The sequence below is a fragment of the Aethalodelphis obliquidens genome, unplaced genomic scaffold (assembly GCF_003676395.1).
Source record: "Aethalodelphis obliquidens isolate GAN/ISIS:26980383/991018 unplaced genomic scaffold, ASM367639v1 scaffold89, whole genome shotgun sequence".
NCBI classification, from domain to species: Eukaryota; Metazoa; Chordata; class Mammalia; order Artiodactyla; family Delphinidae; genus Aethalodelphis; species Aethalodelphis obliquidens.
In genome coordinates, this window is record NW_020838033.1 from 5,273,859 (window position 1) to 5,292,809 (window position 18,951).

Consider the following 18,951-nt stretch of genomic DNA (forward strand, 5'->3'; position numbering starts at 1 on the left):
TGAGTGGGAAGACACAGCTCCTTTCCTCAGGGACCACCCCCCAATCTGCATCTGCAAGCAGAGACAGCCTCTGCTCTTGGGGACCCCCAGAGTGACCATCATGGAAGGAGTGAGGAGGACCAACAATGAAAGTAGCTGTGAGAACATGTCAGACTCAGTGAAATCAGCCCAATGAACAGAGCATAGACTGAACCTCAAAGTGCAGAAGGGACCCCCAGATCCAAGGATAAAAGGCAAGTGCCGTGCATCCAGGAGGACTGCCTGGAGGAGGTGAGGTAGGCGGGGGGGTGGGGCAAACTCAAAGGGGAATGGGATAGTGAGAAGGAGACATTGAGCCTCATCTCCCAGCAGCCACACCAAACTCGTTCCCACACCTATGCCTTTGTCCACACTGATCTCTATACCTGAATGCCATCTGCTGCCCTCAGTCAAGGTTCTGAAGCCTTGCCTGCCCACTCCTCTATCACTCACCCCAAATACCCTCCCCCAGAAAGGAGGAACTCCAAACAGCCTCCCAACGTGGGATGTCCTCCAGGCCTGGGACCAGTGACTGGTACAGGGCTGGGTTCCAGAGCAAGTGAGAGAGTGAGTGAATGAACGAATGGGTGAGGGATGGAGACCTAGGCTGGAGGAGAAATGTTGGCAAAGGTCCAAAGTTGGGATGGTGTGAGTTAGAAGCAGGTACTAAGGACAGAGGGCAGGGAGCGCCCACCGTGCTCCACAGGTCCTCGATGGTCTTGACGTAGTGGCTTTAGTCGAGGGCGGGCCCGGAGCCCTGCTTCTTGTACCAGTCGTGGATCTTCACCTCCAGGTAGGCATTAGACTCCTCCAGAGCGCACACCTTGCCCAGGTAGGAGGCCAGGCGGTCGCTGAGGTTCTGCATGGTCTCCTTCTCGCTGCCCCCCGTGCCCACAGAGAAGCGGGACGAGGACACAGACATGTTGCCAGAGCTGCTGGCTCCCAGGAGGCTGGCGGGCCGGCAGGCACCCCCAACACGGATGGAAGACATCGAGAGAAACCCCCACCACCGGGCACACACAGGCCCTTGACGGAGCCGGAAGTGGAAAGCCGGTGGATGCTGGTGGTGGGGGCGGCCATGGTGTCCACAAGTCATGCGCAGGGTCTGGTTTGCACAGAGGCCCCAGGTAGCCCTTTATAGCCCTTTATAGCCAGGCTAAAGGGCAACTGGGCCCCTGGCTCTTTAAGTCAGAGCCAAAAGCCCAGCCTCTGTACCAGGCGCCCAGGGCTCAAGCTGGACGCACCGAGGGCATCCCGAGCCTGGCCTGAACACAAGGGCTTCTTAGCAGCCCATTGTGTGTTAGAAACAAAGGTGGTACTGGAGCCGCAACCCCGGGGTCGGGGGATTCTCCACCCTCAGCCACAATTAGGTGGCTGAGCTCGTTCTTGGGGGGAGTCCGGAGAACCCAGCCCTGGGAGCCAGAAAGGGCCTGGAACAAGGCTCCACAGGCCCAGAGCCTGGGGCTGGTCTGGCCCCCCACCCAGCATTCTTGGGTCCTAGGGAGAGGGTGGAGAGATGCGGGGGACACCCTCCCCTACCGCGTACAATGTGGCCCTGAGGGAGCCCCCCAGGTCTCTTGGGATTATTCCAAGTCTGTGGGAGGAGACGTAGACCCTGGCCAGGGGGCTGCCCTATCTGAGGGGAATAGTCACAGCCACTGACCTGAGGGAGCTTTGGATCCAAACCTTTCAGGAAGTCAGTTCAAGAGCCTCAGTTGCCTCATTTGCAAAATGGGGGTAATTCCTGCCTCCCGGGGTCTTTGAGGGAATCTGGAGAGATGGTTGACATCAGTCAAGCTGGGGCTGAGGGGGAGAAGGAAGCAGAGGGTTAGGGTGACCACTCCTCCTCACACACACACACACACACACACACACACACACCCCGCAGTCCCTGAGGGAAGACACTCCCAAGGGGCCCTCAGAGGAGATGCTGAGCGCAGGAGAAGCAGGACCTGTGCAGCGGGTACCCCTCCACGGAGACGCGCCCTGGGGAAGTGTGGCCTCTGCGAGGACAAAGCACAATCCCACACCCTGTCGGCTGGCACCCGTCCATGCCCAGCCAGGAGATTACCAGCCTTAATTGCTTCCGTGCTAATGATTTATGTGCTGCCAGTACCCCAGCGTCTGCACCGGGCCTGTCTGAATGGGGAGCTTCCAGGGAACGGGAGGCCTTCGGGCCAGGCAGGGGCGGAGGGAGACTCGTGGGTGGCCTGGGCTCTCGGCCCACACACGGGGAAAGAAAGTGAGTGCCCTCACGCGCAAGGGTGTCTCCTTGCTTGGAGAGTGGGGGCTCCACGAGCTACTGTGAGAGAGGGGACAACCTGACTGACTTCGTCCTGCTCCCACCCCGCCTGTAAAGTCTGGGGGTTCTCAGGGTTCCTGGGGGCACGGAGGGGGGCTCAAGGTCAAGGCTAGGCAGCGAGGTCAGAACACCGGGGCTCTTCCATGAGGCCAGACACCAGGGAGGACTTCCTCCTACTCCGGGACAGTCTTGGGGAAGGGAACCAAGAGAACCTGGGGTCACCTGAATGGGTCAGAGGCCAGCCTTGCACCACCCACTCACCTTCACGGGGAATGACCTTCCCCCTTCCCACTGGAGCCAGTCTCCCAGGAAGCCCCCTCCGCCAGAAGCTGACTGATCTCCTCCCTCCAGACAGGCCTCACTCAGTTCAGAGAAGTGAATGTGGAGCAGAGCCAGGGGCCTGGGGAGGGGGCCAGGCCACAGGGCACCACTCACCCTCTGCCTCTCTCAGAGCCTGCATCCCAGCCTGCAGCCCACCTCCAAAGCCCTCAGACCTTAGGCTTGAGGCCCAGTTTGAAGGGGCAGAGAGTTTACTAACCTTCCTTTCTCCCTCCAAAACCACTAAGGTCCCACCATCCCCCCGTCACTTCCATCTGCCACCCCCCGATGTCAGGCTGTGGGTCAAGGTCTGGGCCTCGGTAGCTCCACACCATTGATCCCCCAGACCCTTTGCCTCTGGCCTTTGGAGACTCTGCCACCTCTGAAGCCCCTGCAGCACCTCGGCCCAGAGAGGCCTCACCTGCTGCTGAAGGGCAGGCCTGGCTCAACCCCTCTCCCCAGGTGAAAGGACAGGGTCAGAGCCAGGAAGGCCTCCCTGGCCCTCTGGAAAGCGTGGCCACCCTTGGCGGGCCTAACAAGAGCCCGGACACTCCTCCCGCACCGCTCAGAACAGCCCTGGCCAGGTCCTGCCAACGACGCCACGCGGACACCGAGGCCCAGGGTGCCGCAGCAGCAGGGCAGCCGGGCGCTGGCAGCCGAGCCCGGCCTGACGCGGGGCCCCAGCAGCGCCCACTCCCCCTGCCAGGGGAGGAAGGCCTGGCGGGAGCCGGTCGGAGGGCTATGCCAAGGTCCTCTCGCCTGTGAATTCTCCTGCCCGGGCCTGTCCTCCACCCCCGGCAGCCAGAGGGGCAGCGCCAGGCCCACAACCCTCACGGGTGTCAGCAGCTCGGCCCACAAGGAGGAGGAGAGGAAAAGGAGGCGATCCAGCCCCACAGCCTGCCGGGGGTCCAGCACGGGGGGCAGGGGACAGGAGGAGGAGGCCCCAGGGAGACGGCTGGGACAACTCCCGGCATCCCCCAGTGAGTGTCCCCAGCCAGCCCCAGCCTTGCCCAGCCCCACAGGCCCTGGATCTCCTCGCTAGAGGCTGCTGGACGGCCGGCGTGCTCTCGGGTTGACTAGGACAGACCCTGTCTCAGATTTGAGCAGGACTATAGGGTGTGGGGGGAGAGTCCCCAGGACCGTACCCACCCTACGAGGTTGATGGAAGGCGCAAGGTGCAGGGTGGCCTGGGGGCCCCCGTATACACTTGATGTTCGATAGATGCGTATCGACGTTGACAAAGGTCTCGCCACATCGGCCCAGTCGACCTTGGCTCCTACACAGGCCCCCCCGAGCATTAACTGTCACCTTCCTAGGACAGTGCCCACCCCCACCCAGAACCCAGGGCACGGCAGGTATGCAGCAGGTGCTCTGTAAGTGTTCACTGCGTCCTTAGGAGCAGGGAGCCTGGGCCATGACTGGGGCAGAGACAGGGGCCCAGGAAGGGAGTACATGGCTACCTCTACCCTCCCCCCAAGGGAAAGGGTCCCTATCAGGTGAGGTCAGGAAAGTGAGAGGCCCGGATGTGGGGGTGGGCTCCCAGCTGGGACCTTGGCTTTGCTGGTGAGGAGAGGACCCCAGATCCTTTAGGGGCCCCAGAGACTGGACCCCACCCCCAGACCCTGCCACTAGGGCCTGTCAGCTCCTTTCCTCACAGACACATAGTCCCTCTCACCTGCAGGCACCTTGCCCAGGATAGGTCACCAAGCTCACGGGTGCTCCTCCCTTTACCTCAGCCCTGAAGCCTCCTCACCCCTTGCCAAAGGCACCCTCACCCCGCCACACCTGCCCTCAGGTGGAACCCTCTTCCTCTATTCGGTTTCCTCAGCCTCTGTCCTGAGGCCCCAGGGCCGCCCCGCCCAGATCCACCCACTAATGATTTACGGCTGACTCCACAGAAGGCCCCACCCTCCGCCTCGGGGCGGGGCGGGGCTTGCGGGAGGCGTGGAGCGGTCCTGGCGGCCACCTCCCAGGAGGCACGATTCAGAGTCAGAGGCGGGACGTCCTGCAGTGCCCCCTGAACTCCTGGGGTCCCCAGCTGCTCCCTTCCCCACACAAGCACACGCGGCCACCTCCCAGTAGCTGGCTTCCAGGAAACATGTGCCTGGGGTGGACCCAAGACGGGATTCGGCCCCCGGGGAAAGCCCGCCCCCCTGGACAGAGCCACATCAGATGTCCAGGGCCCCGCCCCAGAAAGGGCCCCCATGGGACCCAGGACAGGAGGAGAGGGCAAGGGAGGGCCTAGAACCAGCAGGAACGTGTGAGGAGGAGGTCTGGGAAGGGGAGCCCAGGCCTTCCAGCGAGGGAGGGAACCCTTGCTTCTTCCCAAGGCTAGAAGACTCCAGCTTAACAGGACCAGCTGCTCCCCTCTGCCCCTCCCTCCCTTCCCCCTTCCTTGACCTCAGGGAGTTATGGGGGAGGAAGAGAGGGCAGGTGGGCCCCCTTTCGGACCTGGGGCTCACCCCCTCTCCTTTGCCCTGCAGGCTGATGGGGCACTGAGGGCCTGGGGGAACCGAGTCAGAAACCCCATTCTCCCAGGCCCCTGGGCCCTGCCCCGCCTGCCCACTCTGCTGTTCGCCCTCCATGCCCTGCGAGGCTGGTTGCTCTCCATTAATTCACCCTCATTTGTCCCTGTTCTTCGATGCTCTTGAGTGATTTCCTCCAGGGGCATGTGTGGCCCGGGCTCCCGGAGAGAGAGGCTTTGTCTCTCCCCTCAGAGTGGAGGCTTCCTAGGATAGAAGCTGTATCTCCCCACTCAGACTGGGAGCTCGCTGGGGGTGGAGGCCGTGCCTCCCCCGTGTGAGTCTGGGGATGCTCTGAGCATGGCCTGCCTCCTTCCTTCACCTGACAGCGCCGGCAGGAAGGGGCGCTCTTGGCTTTTTGACAGCCCAGCCCACCACAGGATGGGATCATTCTGTGCCCGACCAACAGGGGAGCACGCCTGTGCAAAGGTCTGGGCTCCATGGAATACTCCGCCCCACCCCGGGCCCCTCACCTGCTCCCCCCCATTAAACCCGGCCTCATCCCTGAAGCTGCCCCAACCTGGCAGTTTCACAGCCCCCTTGTCCCTGCCTCTGCCTCAGAACCCGGGCCCTGGGCCTTGTTAACATTTCAGGTGTGATACACTTTCTCCAGCAAGGTTTTGTGGGGGAGGAACCACAGCCCTTGATCTTCACGACCCCCGTCGTGAAGCATGTTATCTGTGATCACGACTCCGCACCTCATGAAAAGAGCTCAGAAGGCCGAGTGCAAGAGCCTGGGTCAATGTGGACCCTGCCGTGGACAAGTCATAGCCCTTCTCTTAGCCGCATCTGCAAAATGAGGCTACCCGGCTTCCATGACAAACTCTTTGTGAGGCTGACGTGAGATAGCTTGTCACAGCAGCTGGCCCCAGTCCTTGTGCACACTAGAGATTGGGGGAAGGATCAATGACTCCAATGCTGGCTAGGGGAAGGCCCCCGGGGGTGAGATGGAATCCTTCCCTCCCCGTGCCAGGCAGACTCAGGTCCTTATCCCCTTATATGGCAAAAGGGACTTTGCAGGTACGACTAAGTCGAGGGCTTTGCAATGGGGAGGTTATTCTGGATTATCTGGTTGAGCCCAATATGACCACAAGGGTCCTTAAACGAGGGAGGCAACAGGGTCCGAGTCAGAGAAGGAGATGTGCCAACAGAAGCAGAGGTCAGAGGGATGCAGCCATGAGCCAGGGAAGCGGACTCTAGAAACAGGAAAAGACAAGGAACGGTTCTCCCCTAGAGCCTCCAGAAGGGGCTCAGCCCTGCTGACACATTGACTTTAGCCTCCTAAGACGCATTTCAGACCTCAGACTTCCAGAACTGTAACGTAATAAGCGTGTGTTGCTTTAAGGCCCTAAAGTTGTCATTTGTTCCAAGAGCAATAGGAAATTGATACACTCCCCCAGCCCATTCTAGCACCCGTGAGTGCTAGCCACTCTCACTTGTGTTAGAATTATTTGGATCTCCTTCCCTTCTAGAAAGACAATCCTTGACAGCCAAAAGATGGCTTTCTGTTTATCTCTGGACCCACTCTAAGGTCTAACTCGGTGCTTTGTGCACAGGAAGTGCCCGATCAATGCGGGCTGGATAAATGCAGGCAGTAAGAGCCCAATGCTGGGCTTCGCTCAGCACCCATTCATCGCATTCATGGTGTGGCCGTCACGGGGCTGGGTGCCCGAGAACTCAGCACTGAGTCAGCGAGTCCTGCCCTCAATGAGTGCAGGCAGGTGAGCGAGAGACAGACAGATGCACAGTCCGTCCAAGCACCGTGTTACTGTGTGGTGATGAAAGTGTGTGTGTACAAGCACCTGGGAGGAGCGGGAAGGAGCGACTCATTCAGACCAGGCTGCTGAGGGCAGTTTCATAGGGAGGGACCAGAAAGCTGGGTTTCGAAGCCAGGGCAGGGCTTTGCCAGGCAGAGAAGACGAGGTGCGAATTCATCCAGGCAGAAGTGGGGACGTGCCCAGTGTGTTTGGGGGCCATCAGGAGACTTGCAGCTGGATCACAATTTCAGGGGGAGCAAGAGGAAAGCAGATCTCGAAGGAAATCCCTTTGTTCAGCTACTATTAATTGAGCACCTACTGTGTACTGGGCACTGCCCTAGCCTCTGGGGATATGGTGATGAACACAATAGAAACCATTTTTGCTTTTATGGAGCAGATATTCTAGGGGGTAAGATGGACAGTAATCAATCCAGAGAATGAGACATTCTTCAGGGAAACATGAAAGGGAATGTGAGTGCTTCTGGGGCGGCGCAGGAAGGCCTCTTCTAAGTGACATTTAAGGGGAAAACTGAATTAAGGAAGGAGCGAGCAGGTGCAGGGAAGGGCATTCCAGGCCAAAGTAGGAACTAGTGCAAAGGCCTTGGAGCTGAACCAAGACACTCCTTTTCAGGGAACTAGAAGAAGGACCAGTATGGCTGGGGTGGGGTGAGCAGAGGAGAAAGTGGGGCTACGTAAGCTCAGAAAGGGGCAGGGCAACGTTACAGAGTAGTGGTTCTAAGCCCTGATGCACAGAGCTGGGCCCGGGTGGTGCTAACGAGAGCCAAGGCTGAGAACCATGCTGCAGAGCCTGGGAGACCAGGGGAAGGCACGTACATCCACGTCAAGAAGTTTTTGTTTGTTGGACTGCAGACTTCCCAGAGCCCTTAACAAGCTAATGTGCATTGTGACTGTACGAGGAGAAGACAGAGCGCTAAGCGTTTCCCAAACTTAATCACCCACGGACCCACTTTCAGGGGGTGCATGTGGAGCTACGGTTCCTTGGAACCCATTTTGGGAATCTAATGGCCACTTCATAGTGCATATTAGTGGGAGAAATGGCTAGAATGAAAGTTGGAAAGAGAGACCTCCATGAAAAGTGTGCTGCAGAGTTCGGCCTTTATTCTATAGCAATACAGTCACCCAAGCATTGCTGTACTGTTTTGTTTTTAGTTTGTCTGTTTAGAGATTTTAATTATACAAAGAGAGATGACTGATCTCTTCAATGTCTCGGTTTCCCAGTTAATAATATCTCTTAAAAAATAATAATAATAATAATATCTCTTGGAGAGCCACCTCACCCTCTTTTTTTTTTTAATTTATTTAATGTATTTAAATTATTTTTCATTTTTGGCTGCGTTGGGTCTTCGTTGCCGCGCGGGCATTCTCTAGTTGTGGTGAGCGGAGGCTACTCTTCGTTGCGGTGCACGGGCTTCTCATGGCAGTAGCTTCTCTTGTTGCAGAGCACAGACTCTAGGCACGCGGGCTTCAGTAGTTGTGGCACATGGGCTCAGTAGTTGTGGCTCGCGGGCTCTAGAGCGCAGACTCAGTAGTTGTGGCGCACGGGCTTAGTTGCTCCGTGGCATGTGGGATCTTCCCAGATCAGGGCTCAAACCTGTGTCCCCTGCATTGACAGGCGGATTCTTAACCACTGCACCACCAGGAAAGTCCCTCACTCTCTTTAATTTAATCCATCGTGACCGTGAGCTGTAATTCACTCACTCCTGTCCCCCTCAAAACGGTGTCCAGCTTTTTTTGCTTTTTACAAACAATGGTGTAATAAACCTCCCTGAACATAAGCCTGGTGAACTTTTACAAATATATCCTTAGGGGAAATTTTAGCCGTGGGATTCCTGGGTGAAAGGGGAGATCCATTTTCTCTTTTGATAGCTCTTGCCAAATTTTCATTCAGAGTGAATTGAAATTATATCTTTGCTTTAAAATACTCTAATCTCCCCCACAAAAGATGGTGGAGGGGAGAGAAGAAACAAGAATGGCCCCATGTTGACGGGACATAGAGAACAGACTGGTGATTGCCAAGAGGGAGGGGGTTGGGGGAGGGGTGGAGTGGGAGTGTGGGGTTAGCAGATGTCAGCTATTATATACAGAATGGATAAACACCAAGGTCCTACTGTAGAGCGCACAGAACTATGTTCAATATCCTGTGATGAACCATAATGGAAAAGAATATTTAAAAAGGAATATATATATGTATAACTGAATCACTTTGCTGCACAGCAGAAATTAACACATTGTAAATCAACTATACTTTGATGAAAAAAATATTGAGGGGCTTCCCTGGTGGCGCAGTGGTTGAGAATCTGCCTGCCAATGCAGGGGACACGGGTTCGAGCCCTGGTCTGGGAAGATCCCACATGCCGCGGAGCAACTGGACCCGTGAGCCACAACTACTGAGCCTGCGCGTCTGGAGCCTGTGCTCCGCAACGGGAGAGGCCGCGACAGTGAGAGGCCCGCGCACCGCGATGAAGAGTGGCCCCCGCTCGCCGCAACTAGAGAAAGCCCTCGCACAGAAACGAAGATTCAACACAGCTAAAAATAAATAAATAAATAAATAAATAAATAAATTTTTTTTAAAAAATATATATATATATAGAAAAGAGAAAAAAAGGAATGTCAGCATGTTGACAATTATTGAAACTGAGTGATGGGCATATGGGAGTTTGTTCTGCCATTCTCTCTACTTTTGTGTATATTTGAAATTGCCACAGTTTTAAAAAAAGGTCACAGGCAGGCCCAGGGCCCTGTACCAGTCTTGGATCTTCACCTCTAAGTTTTCCTGAAAAGTTCTACAAATTTTCGTTCCCACCCACTATGAATGAGAATAACTCCTCCCTCCACCCACCACACCCATCAGCACTGGGTCTCACCAAGCTTTGAAGTTTGTTGTTGTTTTCCAATTTCTGTCTTTTTGATCGTTGAAAAAGGCCTCTCTATTGCTTCAGTTTCCATTTCTTTATTCATGAGTAAGACTGACTATCCTTCCCTAAATTTTTAGTCCCTTCTTGTTTGGTTGGTTTTTTTAATTTAATTTTTATTTTATATTGGAGTAGAGTTGATTTACAATGTTGTGTTAGTTTCAGGTGTAAAGTGATTCAGTTATACATAAACATATATCCATTCTTTTTCAGATTCTTCTCCCATATAGGTATTATAGAATATTGAGTAGAGTTCCCTGTGCTTACCACTTACAGTAGTAAGTCCTTGTTGATTATCTACTTTATATATAGAAGTGTGTATCTGTTAACCCCAAACTCTAGATTGTCCCTCCCCCCTACATTTCCCCTTTGGTAACCATAAGTGTGTTTTCAAACTCTGTTTCTGTTTTCTAAATAAGTTCATTTGTATCATTTTTTTTAATATGGAATGCTTCACGAATTTGGGTGTCATCCTTGCCCAGGGGCCATGCTAATCTTCTATTGTTCCAGTTGTAGTACGTATGCTGCCAAAGCCAGCACCCTTCTTGTTTTTTATGAACCAGCTGTTCCTAGTCTACACCTTTTTTTTTTTTTTTTCTGTGGGATCTTGTCCCTCCTGACGTGTGTGAGCTTTTGGTCAACGTGAGAAGGAGGCCTTTCCCACGTGGGTTGCAATGTCTTTTCCCAGCTGACCACTGGTCTTCCAACTTTGTTTACAGTGTTTTTTTCCCCAAACAAAACGATTTCCCTTAGGTCACATTTGCTAATTTTTTCTTTTATGCCTCTGAGCATAAAAGAAGCGCTCACTTTGGTGGCGATGTGAAAGCCGGAAGGGGGCCAAGGGCCAGCCCCGGGGCTAAAGGGATGGTCCAGGAGAGAGATGATGAGGGCAAGGATGGGACACAGTGGCCGACAGGGAGATGGGCCTAAGCGGGGGAGGCGTCAGGATGACTCTGCATTTTCGGGGTTGAGCAGGTGGGCAGGTAATATGCCACTGACTGGGTCCGAGAAGCCAGAGAGAAAAGCAGGATTCAGAGGAAGAGATCAATTCACTGACCTCAAAGCACGTACCACCCTGTGTGGTCACACCTATTTCCTGTCTCCTCCTCCACTCAGGCAGGGACCCTGCCTCCTTTCTGTCCCCAGGAACAGACATAGCAAATGGTGCTTGATAACTGCAGAAATGAATGAATACGTGAATTACCTGAGTTCGAGGTGCCTCTGCCTGGGTGGAGATGCCAGGGTGTGGAAGGAGGCACTCACAACTGAAGGGACTTTCTCCTCCATAATCCCCCACCACCACCACCAAGGGACTGATGGGGTTGCCACCTCGTCTGAGCCAGCTGGACTTGGCTGGGTCCACCAACCAGCCACGTGGAAGCCTGTCACGCTTTGTGGCAGAAGACAAAGGGCTGCATTCGGTCCTGAGAACTCTAGCGTCCACGGGCTTTGTGGTTGTGGCAGCTGGGGAAGCCTCCTGGGCGCCAGGCGAGGAAGTCCTCCACCTAGTGGCCAGCGAGGGAAGCGGGGAGACTCCCGAGGCAGAGCCCTGGGATTAGTTCCCTGCGGAACGTTCTAGAAAAGCTGGCTGGCCTCGAGGAAGGCTTCCAGGGCAGATTAGGAGAGCCAGTCGCGTTTCTGGGTTGATTTCAAGGTCGCCACCTGGAGACAGGGGGTGCAAACACTGACCGGACAGCATCTGACCAGGGAGCAGAGGAAAGGGAGAAGGAGGACACTGGTGGGGCTCCCACCTCACATGGTCGTCTCTTCTCACCCTTCTGCTCCGTAGCCCCCAAGGGGGAAGCCAGAATGCTTCCATCAGGACTGCAGGCCCGGGCGCTTTCCAAGAATGATCTAATCCTAGTTAAACCCCGGGCTCAAGACCGCGCCAACTGGAGCCTCAAATCTGTAGCGGGAGCGCCCTCTGCTGGCCGCCCTGCGTCGCGCGCCTCTGCCAAGCAGTCCCGGGAGGTGGCACCTGCGACTAGCGTAGGGACCACGGGACTCAAGACATCTTCCACCTGCGCTTCACACCAGCGCCTTCTCCAAGGGCCTGGCTCCTCCTCACCGTCTTCAGCTCCTCTCCCTGTAGTCCCGTGACCCCCGTAGCACCAGGGGCCCTGGCTGGGCCATTGCGTCCATTCCAGGCCAATGGACATGAAATTCCTTGTTGAAGCTGGCCTGTGCATTGCATTATGCCTCTCCTCCCCTCGTTCTCCATCTCCAAAAAACCTTTCCCTGCCTCTGGCACAAAGCCCTCCTCCCGCAACCCCGTGCTTAGACCTTTCTATTAAATGGCTCACCCCAAAGGTACTTCTTACCGAGACTCCCCCAGCCCTGAGTGGGAGGGTCCCCGAGGACCCCCTTCATGTGGACCACCCCCTTCCTGCCTCCAGCTCCCTGGGGCAGCAGCTGCTGTGGGCTGGCTCCTGCTGGAGCGCCCCACGCAGAGTACGGCACCTGCTCCCTTCACAATAGATGGATCACGTCTGCGTGCAAAGCTCTGTGAGTGCCTGGTGTGCGCATGTGTCTGGGCGTGCCTTGCGCGTGCGTGCACAGCGAGTACGTGCACCTCTGTGGGGTCTGCAGAGTGACCTGGGTGGGGCTCCTACCCCGGACGGCGGCGGCGCGGAGAGGGAGGAAGCCAGCGTCCCGGGCCCCCAGGAGGCAGCACTGAGCCGCCCTGGCCTCGCCGGCAGCTTAACAGGCAGAAAGAGCCCTGTGTCTCACCCACGGGGCCTGGAGAGAAGTGCTTCAGATCTGCAAAGAGAGCAAGGGAATAACAGCCCAAAATCCCCATTGCGGGTCGTGGTGAGATGGGAGAGGGTGCTGTCAACGTTTCTAAGATCGGGTGGTGGGTTCACAGGTGTTTGTTGTCTTAATTCTTAAATCCTACCCATATTTTGTAGATATTATTTTGAATCCATTTGGTGGTACTTTTTTTCTTTCTAGTAAAGGTTGACCTCAGCTCTCTCTAGAACAGGGAAAGACCCCTTGCCCCTCTGAGTCAACTTCTGGGGCAAACATGAGCCTGGCAGCTCCTAGGGTCTCCCCAGACTCCTGGAGGGTTCCCTGGGGTTGACCTCCACCCTGGGGAAGGGGAGACGGAGCTTCTCCCACGGCCCTGGGTCCCCTGCCACCACCCTCCAGGATTAGGCACACCTTTACACTCAGCTTACACGCACATTCGCACACCCATGGTCACATGCTCACAGACTGACATATTCACACACTCACGCATTTACACACTCACATTCACACTCTCCCACTCATATAACTTCATACTCACACGCATTCGTACTCTTACGCTCTCAGGCACATTCACATACACACACTCAGGCTCCCACCTTCACACACTCGCCCACAGCTTTCACATAGTCACACTCACACTCCTAGACTCACACATTCATAATCACAGATGCACACGAACTCACACACTCATAGATCCATACACACTCGCACAGAGTATATACACATTCACAGACACTCACACTCACAATCAGCTCTCACACATATTCACGCAGACTCACACATTCACACTCACAGACTTGCACTCCCACACGCCCATGCACACTCACCTGTATCCACACCCTCACACATGCATACAGACGTGCACAGCCTCACACTGATTCACATTCACAGACTCACACTTTTACACATTCATGGGCACTTTCACACTTGTGCACACACACTCACACAGCCTCTCACGGCTCGTCCTTTACCCACCCACTCACACAAAGCAGCCATTGCCATGCACACTGGCCCATTAACCCTGAGTCCTCCCCGTGGGGGGGTGGGGAGCTTCCACCCACCTTGCTCTCAGAGAGATTTCTGGACTCTGCCCAGGAGGCCCCAATCCCAAGGTAGAGGGGTGTTTTTCCTCGGACTGGAGGCAGCAGAACCAGGGCCGGGATCACGTGACAGCGCTTTACAAGTCTGCAGGCCTCAGAGGAATTCCCCAAGCTGCCTGCACCCATTCACTAGTTCATTCTCTCACTCCCCGACCTCCATGAGGGAGAGCCCGGAGACGTGGCAGGGGACACACATGACAGTGGGCCCTGGTCTTAGGGGGCTCTGTCCCCGGGGGAGGCACCAGACGTCACAAGCTGGTTGAGCAGGTGGGGCCGTGGGAGCACCTAAGAGGGACCCCCGATGCAGCCCAAGAGGCAGGACAGCTGGGGCAGGTGTCTGAGCAGGGACCTGTATACATAAGGGTCACAGGTAGACACTAGCCTTCCTGGCAGGAGATTGGCGTGTGCAAAAGCCGGGGGGCCCCAGGGTCTGGCACCCTCAGGGAAGTGAGACGCCTCGGATGGGGGGGCGTTGGCTGGGGAGGCTGAGATGGGAGCTGGGCCTGGAGAGGCGGCCAGGGGCCCGCAGTGGAAGGCCCTGTATGCTCTGCTAAGGAGCACAGCCTCTCTCTTGAAGGTCACAGGGTTCCCTGATCAACCGTGAAGGACAGGCGAGGACAAAGCCTCTCTGCAGAGGCCAACAGTGTGTCCAGAACCTCTGGGAATGGCAGGTGCCCTCAGCCCCTATCCCAGGAGGAGAGTTAGCCCAGAAACCCCATCCACTGGTTCAGGGAGCACCCCACAGGTGAGCTGCGCGCTTCCCTAACGCATCAGAGCGCGACCCCAGTGAGTGACAGAGTCTGTCTGTGCAGAGGGTCAGAAACAAATGTGCAAACCAAAACCCTGGGAATCTTCAGGAAGAGTGGCCAGCTTCTCCCAAGCAGCCTGGCCCGGCTGAGCCACTGGCTCTAGCCCAGCAAGGAGTGAGGGGATGTGGGGATGCCCCACGGGAGGGAGCAGGGGCTGGGGAGGCCAGCGGAGCAGAGCTGGGGACAGCATGGGGGAGGCACAGGGTCCTGGCTCCCCAGCCAGCGCCCATTCCTGTATGAGGGAGGGTGGAGCTGCTCCAGCCTACACATTCCAGCTGCTGCCGCACCCTTCCAGCCTGTTCTCACCTGTTCCCACGGTTTCCCAGCCTGCCCCAGGCCCAGTTCTCAGTGCTAACTCCCAGAATCCTTCAGGGTTCAGAATCCAGCTAGAGAGACCCTGGTCTGAATGTCCAGAAATCCACCTCCACTGGGACAACTGCCTCCCCCCAACACAAACATGTGCGCACACACACAGACACACATGCACACACACACTGAACCACCCTTAGCCCAAGGACACCAGGACACAGAGCTGGCTTTCAGGGGCCGAGGCACTTCCTTACACTGCAAACAGCACCACTCCCGGGGCCAAGGGCTGCTCTAGAGGGTCCGCAGGAACAGGGTCACGCAGAACGCCAGCTCTAGGGCTCAGCCGTCGGAAGCCGGGGAGCGGGGAGCCTGAGGGGTGCTCAGTGATGGGCTAGATGGGGTAGAGGCTGTGCCCACCTGCTCCCCCCTCCCCTGGCCCAGGCCCCCTGGTCGCCCGGCACTCAGCCTGCTGCCTCTCCAAGTGACATGCTGAGTTGACATTTCAGCTTGTCCCCTGCCCCTCCTCCGACAGCCCCGGTGTCACCCTTCCCGACCTTCCGTGCAGGACAGTATTCCCACGCCCACTCTGGGCTCGGGGCCAGGGCCCGTTGGTTGCCACCAAGGCCTGGGAAGTGGTTTCTGCAGCCCAAGCAGCTCTGGGCCTGCTCAGGAAACAGCCCGGCCCTGCCTGCTGCGGAGACGTGACGGAGGCGACCAGCCCGGGCCCCGCGGGCTGAACTCAGAACTGCTGAGGCCGTAGAACTGGGTGACTTGGGAAGGCAAGTGGCGTCTGGGAGCCATTCGCTGGAGTGAATGAAATGCTAGCTCTCCCAGCAGCCCTCAGAGGAAGTGGGGAACCGTGGACAGGGTCCCCAGAGCCCAGATTTGAGGTTACCTCCCCTACCCCCAGGCAGGGGCCTGGCCTGACCCACAGTGGCTGGTGGGGAAACTGCAGAGCTGGGGTGGAGGGTCCCCCGTGGGGAAGGGGTGGTGGCCCAGCACAGCCCATCTCAGGTCTCAGTCTCAAGGTCACAGTCCGCCCACAAAGAGCCCAGGGGCCTCACATTCCCCCCCGACCCCAGCCTGCACCCCACCCAGCAGGTAGGTAGGGGGGTCTGTCCTCCTTTGACAGGAGAGGAAACTGAGGCCCGGAGAAAGGAGGTGGACTGTGGCAACGTTTCACAAAGGAGAGGTGGGGACTGGCCTTGACCACCCCCTGCGTGGATCCCTAGCAGACCCCTGCCCTGCAGAGAGCCCGGCAGGCACGCGAAGGAAGCAGGGAGGGGCAAGCTGTAGGCAGCCCCCAGAGCTGGACCCCCGTGGACACAGGGCCCCCCTCAGAGCCTCCGCCCCGGCACCGCACCTGGCACCCAGGGTTCCAAGCTGCTGAGGACAAAGGCCTCCCTGAGAGACTGGGCGCTACTAACAGGATGAGCCCCCTGCTGCTCCCTGGCCTTGGAGGGGCCCTCGTCACCCCCCAGCTGTCGGAACACGCTTCGCCCTTCCACCAGCACTGGCTGAGCCATGAGCGGGACCAAGGCCCAAACCGCAGGTGGGCGGCATAAGCCTCAGCGTCCAGGTCTCCAAGCGCAGAGGCAAAAGGGGGGCCTGAGGAGGGGCTGAGCAGTGGGCACCCCAATGCCCGGGCCATGGTGGGGGGGCTGGGGCTCCAGCAGGATCCCCCCCCCCCCGCAGGTATGTGCAAGGCAAGCACACACCCCGGTCCAGGCGGGGTCCCTACAAGGCCAAGGTCATGGTGCTGAGCTGCCTCTGGGGCAGGCGGGGGCCTGGGCAGGGCCCAGGACTCATAGCTTGGCCAAGCCCAGACGCACCCAGCTTGTGAGGAATGTGGACCCCGCCTGGGCTGGCCCTGGGAAAGCTGCCACCCCCGTGGCTCCTGCCCGGCCCTGACTCAGCCTGGGTGGGCCGTGGGTGTGGAAGATGCAGCCTCAGCAGGACCCAGTCTCCCCAGCCCCACCCTCCCCTCTGGCCCACCGGGGACTGAAGCAGGGTACAGGGCCTGACAGAGGGGCCGAGAACTGGAACGGCACACACGGGGTCTCAGGACTTGGGAGACAGCCGGGACACAGATCTGACTTGCCCTTCCCTGCACTGCCCAGGGCATGCCTGCATCAGATTCCCCCAAACATCAGAGAGCAAGGCATTCTAAACACAGTGGTCTGGCCCCTAGGACCCGAGCCCTCTAGCACGGGCATCTCACATCCCTGAGTCTCAGTTTCCTCATCCATAAAGGGGGGCCAGTGATGGTTCCTCCCCACAGAGCCAGGCAGAGGTGGTGGGAGAAGTTTCTGCTTAACCTGCAAACATTGGACCAGCAGTTTCAATTGATCACAGCTCTGACCAGGCCTGGTAACTTGGGGAAGGGCCCATCAGCTCTGGGGTGGTACCCCCAACCCAGGGAAGAGAAGCAGAAAGACCCTCGGGTTCCATCACTCCCTAAGTGGCAGAGGCATTCACCAGGGAGGCCCGGTGAGCCCTGTGCCCCACAGCTGGGTGACTCCATCTGTCCTCTGTCTCTGTCGCCCATATGGATGTTCCCGAACTCCCCAGGACAGAGGCTGGGACTCCCCACTGAGACCCGGAGCTCCCAAGGTCTGGGGCCATGTTCCTCCCTGACGGGGGCTCCCCAGGGACAGACACCCCATCTGCCTGTATCGCCCCACAATCCCAAGCCCTGGGCCACAGAAACCAAAGGCCAGTGAAGGTCAGAAAAACTGTCCTTCCCCTCTCCAGCGCCATCCCAGCTTCCCCAGGCCCTGACCCCCTCTGCTCACCCACCCAAGCAGCCCCAAACGTGGGGCTGGACCGGCCTCCCAGTGCCCCTGCCCCAACCTGGGGGCTGGTGAATGTCCCATCCCTCCCCTGCTGCCCCCCAGCCAGAACAGAAGGACCCTCTCATACCCTCCCTCCCTGAGCCCTTCCCACAGCCCAGCTGGCCCAGGAGGACTCTCTTGCTTAGATCCATGCTTCCCCCTGTGATGTACCTGGCCCGTCTCTGCCTTCCACACACTACCAAGTCTGAAGGGCTGAGGTTGGGGCCACACCACCCAAGGCTGCTGGGACAACAGCCCTGGCTCCCCTGAGCTTGAGAAGGGAGGGAAGGGTCTCTAGGCCCAGAGACCCTGCTGCCCTCTCCCCCCACCCTGCCTGCCTCCCCCCTCCCCCAGCCAGGCTTCTCCCTGACCAGGCACAAAGGCCCAGGTTCGGGTGTGACCTTGGCAGGGCAACGAGTCTGTATTGTTGGGTGTTGTGCCTCCATTACCAAGGAGAGAGGCTGGGGCTGGCTCCCTGCCATGTTTGGGCCCCAGGCTGAATGCATGGGTGGGGAGGGAAGGCAGAGGATTTGGGGTGTGAGCTCAGTGCCCGCTCCCAGGGCCTGCGGGCAGGGAGGGCCGCCTGGGATTCTAAGCCACCTGGGCTGATTCAGACTTGCTCCCACCCTACCTTTCTGCCAGCTCTGGGAGGCACCAGGCCAGGTGGAACCGGGCGAGGGAAGGGCTGGCTCCCCTGCTGCTCAGATGGGGGCAGGGGGCCCCACACAGCAGGCACTGCCATGTCCCGACCCCCAGGACTGACTTTGCACCGCCCAGGACTCAGGCCACCTGGGAGAGGGTCCAAGGACTCCAGGTCAAGTCACCACCCCTCTTCGACCTCAGTTTCCCCATCTGTAAAGTGTCAGGAGCTGGCCTGGGCGGTCCCTGAGAAGCCTCCCTAGTTCTGTTTGCCCACCATGAGCTGGGCCGGCTTGAGCCGGGAGGCGGAGGGGATCGCGGCCGGCTGGATTTCTGCAGGCCGCTGCCCATCCTGGGGCTGGCACACCTGAGTGCCAACGGGTGGCTGAGGGCAGGAGCCCAGGGCTGTGGCCAGGAATGGTGTCAGAGGAGAGGGGGCCTCCCTGTCCCTCGCCCAACGGCTAGGGCTACCCTTTCTCCCTCTCCCAGCAATGACCAGGCAACAGCTGAAAGAACCTCGGCCTGACCTCCGGTGACGCCTCACCAGCTCCCAGCCCCTCAGACAAAAGGCAGCTTCAATTGTTAGAACATGCGTTGAGGCCTGACTGTGTGTCTGACTCTGTGCTCAAGGCTGGGAGGCCGGACCGAGGCCCCATCCC

General features: G+C 57.9%; 1 protein-coding gene and 1 non-coding gene across 2 annotated transcripts in view; both read right to left on the reverse strand.

Moving 5' to 3' along the window:
* LOC113613742 (keratin, type I cytoskeletal 42-like) overlaps window positions 1-18,951 on the reverse strand; it is a 32,618-nt gene that overhangs the window by 6,226 nt on the left and 7,441 nt on the right. Inside the window, 2 exon segments of the mRNA XM_027094676.1 lie at window positions 713-1,024; window positions 1,027-1,821. Of these exon segments, the coding sequence (XP_026950477.1) occupies window positions 713-1,024; window positions 1,027-1,098 (384 nt within the window). The 5' untranslated portion in view covers window positions 1,099-1,821.
* LOC113613832 (U6 spliceosomal RNA) lies at window positions 10,288-10,390 on the reverse strand. The gene has a single exon (XR_003430377.1). It is a non-coding gene; the product is annotated as a U6 spliceosomal RNA (small nuclear RNA).